Raw genomic sequence first — 9,754 nt, forward strand, 5'->3', positions numbered from 1 at the left:
TAAGGCATTTTTTACTTGCAATTTTATCTGCATTGTAATAAAATTTTGGATAGTATATGCGTATGCATTAAGTGGAGAAGGGAGCGGGCCAACATGAATAGAAATTCTGGGTGTAAAGTTCTTATTATTGCTTAAATTATTATGGATGTTTATGTGGGAATCCCATTTGCTATACTTAGATATCAATTAGGGAATTGGAACTTTATCCCTGGGGATATGTAGAGCTATCAGTGGTGTTTATATAGGGAAATGATACGATTAACTGTGTTTGAGAAAAGTCACCCTGACTAGAGTGGGATAAAGGTTGGAGAAAGACTGGAGAGGACTATGATGTAGACTAGATCTAGGGCATCAGTTTGAGAATGGAGGGGTGCTGCAGCATAGGTGGGATAGAGACAATCTGCCCTCTTCCTTTCAACTGGTTATGGAGAGTGAAAGAGGAGGATAATCTAGGAGGAAGTCATTTTCCTGTATTGGGCAGTGGATGATGGAACACAAAACAATATAGTTGAGAGGCAACAGTGAAACTTGAAAGATAGAAATGGATTCCATTTCTGAGTTTAGTAAATTTGAAGTGCCTGCAGGAAAGAAAATAGTATTTCTATATCTTATCCCATTGTAACATTTTATTAGACCAAGTACTGTTTCCTTGTATCCAGATAAAATCTCATCTGCTTTTCACTATTTCCTCATTAGCATTTATTACCCACCTAGTAAATTATGTTCTTTCAGTCCCGCCTTTTGGAGGAAGTAGTATATAAACTAAAGTAGGTGGGGGTGAAATGGGGTGTCACAGCAGAATACAGAGAGAACTGTACTCACAGATTTGTGAATTTCCTATATAGAAGGAACATAGCATAGCAATTTCATTGCAAAATGAAGGGAGGTTTAAAAAAAAAGATGGTCAGCCTTCCAAAATTCCATGCATTCAATTTTTTTGAAACTTCATTTTTGAGGTTGAGGGGACATTGGCTGATAACACTGTCCATGCTCCCTGGGATAGAACCACGTCCCTTCAGGTATACCTTCCTTGCCATGCCACAGGCAGCACCAGGAAACCCATTGGCCTCCAGTGTGGCTGCTTGGACACCCTGGACATTCTGCTCTCCACCCTCCCCTTCTGGCAGTTATCAGTTCTACAGTCAGATTTCCATGGTTGTTGGTTTTATTTTGTCTGACCCTTTGTTTTGTTTCTTGATAGTCTGTTTAAAAGTGAAAACACCTCTTTTCTCTTTTTTCTTCAGGTTTGGTTCACTTAGCTTCATCTTCTCTAGTTTCATCCATGTGTCAGCAATAGCAACAAGAATTTGCCCTTCTTTTTTTTTTTTTCATACCTGAGAAGGATCCTATTCAGCCTATATGTCACATCTTTTGTTTTCTGTTACAACTTTACAACTTTTTTTTTTAATTGAGGAAGCATTGATTCAGAGGGATAAGATCACTTCCTTCATGTGTATGCTACTCCAGCACACCCAGCACCCAGGCCTGCAACACCTATAGCTGGCCCGTGTGCTCCTTTCTTGTTCTGCTCTCCTACATCTCTTTCACCTCTAGTCCTCTCAGTTTTACAGTCAGATCTCTAAAGTTTATTATTGGCTTGATTTTATGTAACCCTCTGTTTAGTTTCTATACATTTCACATGTAAGAAACACTATCCAGCATTTGTCTTTCTCCTTCTGACTGACTTTGCTTAGTATAACTCCCTCCAGCCCCACCCATGTTGCAGAAAAAGGGAAGAGTTTATCTTTAAAGATTTATTTATTTATGCATATAGAACCGGAGTACAGGCCAGAGGTGCAGGGACAGTGAGAAGATTCACCAGAGACAGAGTGGGAAGCAGAACAGGCAGGTTGATGAAATACACTGCTGAGGAGGGCAGTGGTCGGGTCAGGAGAGATCTGCTGTGCCATGTGGATCACCTCTGGGGTGGGGATCGAACTTACACAGAAGCAGTCTTGGCCAGCTTTGAAGATGCTGTGCTTTCACACACTGAGTCACCAGGCAGGGCCCTCTTTTACTTTTTTGTTTGTTTAAAGATTTATTTATTTATGCATAGTGAACTGGGACACAAGCCAGAGGTGCAATATTGGTGAGAGGATTTACCAGAGACAGAGTGGGAAGCAGAACAGGCAGATGGAAGAAACACACTGCTGAGGGGAGCATCAGGGGACCAGGAGAGGTCTGTCTCGCCACGTGGGCCACCTCCCTGGCAGGGGATCAAACTCATGAAGTGGCTATGTCTAGCGTTATAGTGCTGTGCTTCAACCCATTGCACCACCAGGGAGGACCCCCTCTCTTATTTTTTAATAGCTGAATAGTATTCCTCTGTCTTTAGGAACTCAGATTGTTTATATAATTTGTCTATAGTAAATAGTGCTAAAACGAATGTGGGAGTAGACCTTTACCTTCAAATTAGTGTTTTTGCATTCTTTGGGTAGATAGTTCTAGGAATGGAATGACTGAACCAAAGTATTTTTAATATTTTGAGAAACTTGCATACTGTTTTTCACAGATACTGGAACAGTCTATATTCCCACCAGCAGCATAGGAGAATTCCTTTTTCTTCCCCATGCCCTACCCAGCACTGGTTTTTCATATTTTTGATAAGTCACTCTCCTAGGTGTGAGGTAGTATCTAAATGTCATGATTAGAATTTCTTCACATAATTGTTGGCTATCTGCATGTCTTTAAAACAGTGCCTGGTCAGCTTTTGTGACCATTTTTTGGATTTTTTCCTAATGAGTTCTTTGTAAGTCTTGGATGTCAGCCCTTTGTTGGATGTATGGTATGCAACTATTTTCTCCAATTCAGTAGGGTGACTTCCTCCTGTTTTTATGATAATTTTTCCCTATACAGAAGTTCTTTAGTTTGAGGTAGTCCCAATTATTTATATTATCTTGTGTTTTCTTGCAGTTGGCAATGAATCTACAAAGATATCACTGAAATCTGTGTTGCAGAGGGTCTTACTCATGTTCTTGGTATTTTGTGCATTGAGATATTTTTTAAAGATTTATTTAATTTATGCATGCAAGACCTGGAGTGTAGGCCAGCGACAGTGGTAGGGGAGTAACAGGATTCACCAGAGATAGTGGGGAGCAGAACAGGTAAAATGACTAAAATACACTGCTGAGCAGAGCAGCAGGCGAGACAGGAAAGGTCTGCTATGCCATTTGGGTTAGCTTCATAGTGCTGAGACTTAACCCCTTACACCATCAAAGGTTGTTTGATGTTTTGTTCCCCCATATTTCAGATCTTCCATCAAAGTACTTTAGTATATGGCGTGAGATAGGATCTCATTTCATTCTTTTACGTGTGATTGTCCAGTTTCCCAATACCATTTGTTGAAGAGGTTTTCCTTTCTCCATTATATACTGTGGGCTCTTTTGCTGGAGATTAACTCTCCAGTTAAGTGTGAGTTTATTTTGGACTCTTAATGCTATTCCATTGGCTTGTATGTATGTTTTTGTTCCAGTACCATACTCTCCTGATTGCTGTTGCTTGGTAATATCATTTGATACATGCTGTCATCTCTCTCTTGTCAGGATCACTATTTGGAGTCTTTTTGTGGTTTCTATATAAATTTTGTAATGTTTGTTCTATGTTTTTTGAAGAACACCATTGAAATTTTGATAGGAATTGTGTTAACTCGGTACACTGCTTTGGGTAAATGGCCATTTAACACTGTTAATTCTTCCAGTTCATGAGTAGGGAATATCTTTCCATTTCTTTGTGTCTCTTTGAACAATGTCTTTTTGCTTTCATTGTTGAAGATCTTTGCCTCTTTTGTTTAGCTTACCCCCAGGTACTTAAATCTTCTTGATATAATTGTAAATGTGATTTCACAATTCCTTCCTTTTCTAGCTAATATTTTGCAGATAGGAATGTAATGGGTTTTTGCTAATTGATTTTGGAAACTGCCACTTTGTTGTACTGCTTTATTGTTTTAGTCCTTTTAGTTGAGTGTTTGGAATATAGTTATGACATCTGCAAATAGAATTAGTTTCACTTCTTTCACACATTTTATATCTTTATTTTGCCTAACTGTGATAGGTAGGTTTTCTAATGCCAGGCTAAATGTTAGCGGTAAAATTGGACATTCTAGTCTTGTGCCTGATCTTCGAGGAAAAATTATCAGTTTGTCACTGTTAGAATGGTACTATCTGTGACTTGGATATATATGGCCTGCTTTGTTGGAGAATGTTCTCTCTCGCTCCATTTCTTAATTTTACACATAAATGTTTTACTAATAAATGTTGAATCTTACCAAATGCCTTTTCTGCATATATTGATATGATTGTATATGATTTTTCTCTTCCTTGGTTGATATGGTGAATTGCACGCCTCAATTTTCAGATACTGATCTGTCTCTATGTCCTTGAAATAATCTTAGTTCGTCATTGTATGTGATAATTTTCATGCACTGTTGAGTTCAATTTTCTAAGATTTTGTTGAGAATTTTACATCTCAGTTTATCATGGAAATTAGGCTACAGTTTTTCTTATTGTTGTTATGTCTTGGTTTTATTTTTGATATCAGGCATCTATTTTTTATGTTTACTTGGGGTAGGATGATTTCAGTGTGGTTCATTGAGTCTAGAGCCCTTACCATGCTGTTTGAAAACATATTTTGATTTCTTCTATACCTAAAAAGTAGTTCATATTCCATTCAATCCTTTCCTGCTTCATTTATTTATTTTTCTATAATCACTAATTACTGCTTTACAGTGTTCCTTTATTTTTGAAGAGTTCATGAATCTCCTTTGTCTCCAAAATATCTCCTTGAGGTCAAGGAATTGTTCCTTATTCTGTTGTATATTGTCAAATTCCATCTGCGAGAAAGGGAAAATAAGATTATTTCAGTTATTTTTGCCAAATGAATATAGCATTAAACCATAGCATAATTTCAAATTTTGTATTTGATTTGAGAAACTTTACCAAAGTAAAAATATGACTTGGTAAACTGACATTAGCATAAATGTTTCTTCATAATGTCCTTAGTTATTTTAATGTGTGTATATCAGACATTTTTGCATTTTGCATTTTAAGATTGTAAGAACTCATTGATGTTATAAATGAATGTTCAGCAAGCAATCATTTGTGATAACATTCCAGGTTTATGGTATTATTTTAGATTTAGTTTCCTTATAGCTTTCTTTTGATTATAATAAAATATAGAGAGGTTTTATTCATATGAATATTAATATAATTTGATAAGCTATGGGAGAATTATCATATAACACTTCTGGAAACAGAAAGATGCTTTTAGACACCAAGACTAATAATTTTTAACAATATCTAAAAACATTGTAGGGAAAGCTTGAACCATGTTGGCACCAGGGACAGACAGGCATGAAAGATTAATGTAATCTTGCATATAATGATGCACATTCTTACACAAAAAAATCCATCTGCAATGTCATGTCAGTCAGCACAAATCTTTGATGGGTGGATACAGCTGGGCTGTCTCTTCTGGCAGAGCTGCCCTAGAAAATGCTAAATGTGGTTGGGATGCTTGGTGCCATCTGCACTGTGCCAGTTTATCCTGTCTTCACTGGCATTTACAATACTGCACAGGGCATCCTGACTGTAGAGACAGCGATAGGGAGTGACAGATTCATTTCCTCCGAGGACCCAGCCTCTGGTGCGCCTGTGTGCTCCCTCCTCTTGGGCAATGGTTCTGTTATCATTGGTCTTGGCTTTGCTTCACATTTTCGCATCCAATTCCTCCTCATTTTAGTCTAGCAGTTCCAGATACACATTCTTCTAGTATGTAAATCTTACACTAACCTTTCAACTAATTTATTCATGTGAGTTTGCCAAAGCGATTTAACATTGACTGTTCGGTGCCAACTAATATGCCTTATTTTCAAAATACTGCTGCTCCCAAGCTTCTGAGTTAAAGAAAATGTGTTTTATTTAGTGAACACTAAACAGACAAGCACCAAGATCAATGATCTAACTGCTATGTGCGGGATATCCCCAAATGACTTATGTACTTGGAACAAAAGTAGGGCCCTTTTTTTTACATAAAGCTGTAAAACACATCAGGCAACTAACATTTAATCCTCTTTCCTATGATTAAAATATAAATATTCAAAAATAAATGTTGTTTTATGGCCTCACCATATGTTTGCTATACTATCTTGCCAAACCAAGTTTAAAAGTATAAAGCATTGTTTAGAATTTTCACTGTGTGTGTGTGTTTATTTTTTTAAACACAGTAACAGAATATGAAGGACATGCTCTGTCACTGCTGAAGGAATGTGAACTCCAGGGATTTGATGGGTAGGTTATATTGTTTATGCTATTGTATCACTTCTTATTAAATATTTTCATCCTGTATTTGGCACCTATAGATTTTAAGTATCTGTGAGATATGTAACGAAACTTTCATTTTTATCTGTAACAAAAAGGTAATAATTAAGATAATATGGCCTGATCACCCACTTCTCAGGATTTGACATAGGAAACAAAAGAAGAAAACTCATCATAAGCATGACAGTAGAGTGTGTCACTTTACACTTATTTCAAATGTATAATTTGCATCTATTATCATTAGTTCTTTAGTTATGTGAATATAAAAACATTGACAAAAGTACGCTGTTGGTTATTGGCGTCATTGTACTAGGACCCTCTTATAAATTTGAGTGTTAAATAACTATGGTTAATTTGTCTGTGATTTTATAAAAACAATATACTGTTTTCAGAAAGAATAAGAGATGCTGATTTTAATTATCTCTTATAATTCAATGGCCACTAAATAAGTAGTGTCCACTCTAGGCATTGGAAACTGTTTTCTGCATCTTACTGGAATGTGCAGATTGTTCATTGACTTGCAAACACAAGGAGAAAGGCAAGTGGCACACTTTATAGTAGATCTTTTTTAAAAAAGATTTATTTTTATTTATGCTCACAACAATGAAGCTGCAGGTCAGAGTGGGGAGAAGAGCAGGCAGATCTCCTGAAATACACTGCTGAGGGGAACAGGTGGTGAAACAGGAGATGTCTTCAGTGCCATGTGGTCCCTAGCTGGGGGTAGAACTCCTGCCTCAGAAGCTGCTGGTAGCTTGATAGTGCTGAGACTGAACCTCTTTACACCACTAGGAAGGCCCTAGTAGCCATTTTTTTAAATTTAAGTGCATCATTTGGTTAAAGTATAGGATTGACAAAAAAAGGTGAAAATATTCTCTTACAGAACATTTTTGCAAGGAGGAACATTTCAGAGTTGTAAAAGGTGACAAGTGAGTGAATTCCTTGCATGACGTGGTGGTGGCAGAGGAGGGACCACCGAAGGCTCCAATATCAGGGAGATCATCTGGTTTGTCCAACTGAAGTCAAGGATCTTGCTTTTCCCAAAGAACTATTAGAACATTTTAGGGAGGAAAGTGATATTTTCAAAAAGGAACATTAATTAGCAGAGTTGTTTTTCAGAAATTCTTAGTATATTTTGGTGAGGAAATAGTATCAGTGGATGAAAAAGAAATTTTTTGTTAGTGAAAAATGATTTTACCAAGGAAATTGAGAATAAAAATGAATTAGGTAAATATTAACAGATAACATTGAAGGCTATGAAGTAGGAGATGACTTCAGAGCTTTATACTTAATATTGATTAATAGGTATGTCTAGGAAATTAACTCACAAGAAGACAATTAATTGGGGTAATCATACCCACTGGCTACCCACCTTCATATGCTATGTAGTCCTGGCACCCAGTTTGTGAGTATATCATGGTGGTTGATATAACCTTTTTTTTTTTTTAACACATAATTATGTTATGATATTAACAGACATCATAGATATGAGACCTGATCTTGCCTATCAGAATTATGAAGTGTTATGCTCAATGTGTTATCTCTAAGTACATTCTATCAATAATTATACTATGATAATGATCATAAAGAACTTTACAGAATGAGATGAATGCTCACATACAGGACAATAATAGTTTCCTCTCCTAAACATGCTTGATTATTTCACCTGATAGGTGTGGTTACTTTAAAGTGTGGCACTAAAAGTTACACAGACCCTGCAGTTATTACATTTTTTATATACTAAGTAATGTGATCTAGCCACTACATAGAGTTTTAGTGATTTAACTGTAAATCTTACAGCATGTTGATTTAGAATGTCTGTTGAAGATCATGTATGTTTTAAAATCTTTAGATTGTTTATTTTTATAGGCTTTGTTTTTCCAGTAAGAGTTGATAATGGTATTTAGGAATACCACTTCATCAAGTGGTGATTTTAAATCATTCTATTTAGAATTGCATACAAAGGTATATGAGAAAATAATGGAGACTGTCTTCAATACTTCAAAAGAACAGTTCTCCAAGTAATAGAAATGCTTGAAAAATGGAATGCTCTCTGCTCTTTAATTCTCTTTCTGAGCCTTAAAAATGACTTCTAACACAGAGAGGATTCAAGAATAGTTATCCCCAAGTATCTTGGTATCTTGATGAAAAAGGGGCTTACAATAACCTTCAAGAACTTGAGCATGAAGCATCTCTGGCTTACTCCAGTAGAAATATTCATAAGTAGTGATTAGGAAATCACCTAAAGGATTTTAATTACAGGAGCAGAGAATTTAAGATCTGAGAAGATTGTGTATTTTTCAGTGAAGCAATAGTATTTGCTAATATTCAAGAATTGTTATCAAACTTTGGAGTTTTTAAACAAATGACACATTTCTTTGAAGATACATTGTGACATGTTTCTAAATACAACAGGGATAGAACAGCCATACATGGAGCAACTGGTCAACTCCAGTGAGTCCTAGCAACCACTCTCAGATCCATTCATAGAATTTGTAGGAGCTTATGTTTCCATATTGTCCTGTATTGATACTGGTTATGAATATGAAATTCTATAAAAGCAAATGAAGACTAATATAAGGTACATGTGAATAATAGTTACTTGCACTCTTACATAGTTTTAAATAATACAAAACTTTATTTCATGGTTCTTAAATTTTCACTTGTTAAATTACAGTTAATTTTACCATTAAATAGACGTACCAAAACTCAGTGCTATATTATTTGACTAACATTGAACACAGTGACTATGATAACAGTTACTAAGTAAGCTTTTAAAAATCACCTGTTTTTTTCAAAAAGGAAGAATTTAAATTAAAAAACTCAGTAATATTCAACATTTCAAAGATGGTATTGGTTAACAGTCAAATATCTCACTCAAATACAAAATACTCATTTGAAAATGTATTATATTTTTCATTTGAGGTAAGAAATAAGCCCCTAGTTGTACTTATGTAGGCAGAATCATTCCATGTGGAGTCACACTAAAATCTTTTTTATCCTAAAATATAAGATGTACCACATGTGATGAATTAGTTACTCGAAGGTTTATGTTTTAGAGTAACTCTAATATACAAGGGTCTTTTTTAAAGGTTTTTATTTTAGTATACAGACTTGTGAGATATAGTCTCTGGGTAACTGTGAGGGCAATCTTAACGATCTAGGAGTTATCAAAATAAATATATTCCTTTCTAATTCATTCCGTTCATACTGGTTTCACTGCTAAACTTATTTTCAAAATAGTAAAACCTTGACTATTTTCACTAGGTTTAATATATGGGAAGAGATTATAATAGATTAAATTGTAGTACATTCTCTAAAAAGAAATTTTATGGTTTCAGATTTAGGTTTTATTAGTTACCTTGGAAAAGTTATTTAGTCTTTTATACCTCAATTTCTTTTTTTAAAAAAGATTTATTCATATAGAACTGGGGTACAGGCCA

At 35.4% G+C, this 9,754-nt stretch overlaps 1 protein-coding gene across 1 annotated transcript in view; it reads left to right on the forward strand.

Moving 5' to 3' along the window:
• CERKL (ceramide kinase-like) overlaps positions 1 to 9,754 on the forward strand; it is a 95,333-nt gene that overhangs the window by 69,807 nt on the left and 15,772 nt on the right. Inside the window, exon 4 of the mRNA XM_004674473.2 lies at positions 6,221 to 6,284. Coding sequence (XP_004674530.1) covers positions 6,221 to 6,284 — 64 coding nt within the window. The remainder of the gene's footprint in view (positions 1 to 6,220; positions 6,285 to 9,754) is intronic.

This window comes from Condylura cristata, unplaced genomic scaffold (assembly GCF_000260355.1).
Source record: "Condylura cristata isolate star-nosed mole 26May11 unplaced genomic scaffold, ConCri1.0 scaffold00002, whole genome shotgun sequence".
Lineage (NCBI taxonomy): Eukaryota > Metazoa > Chordata > Mammalia > Eulipotyphla > Talpidae > Condylura > Condylura cristata.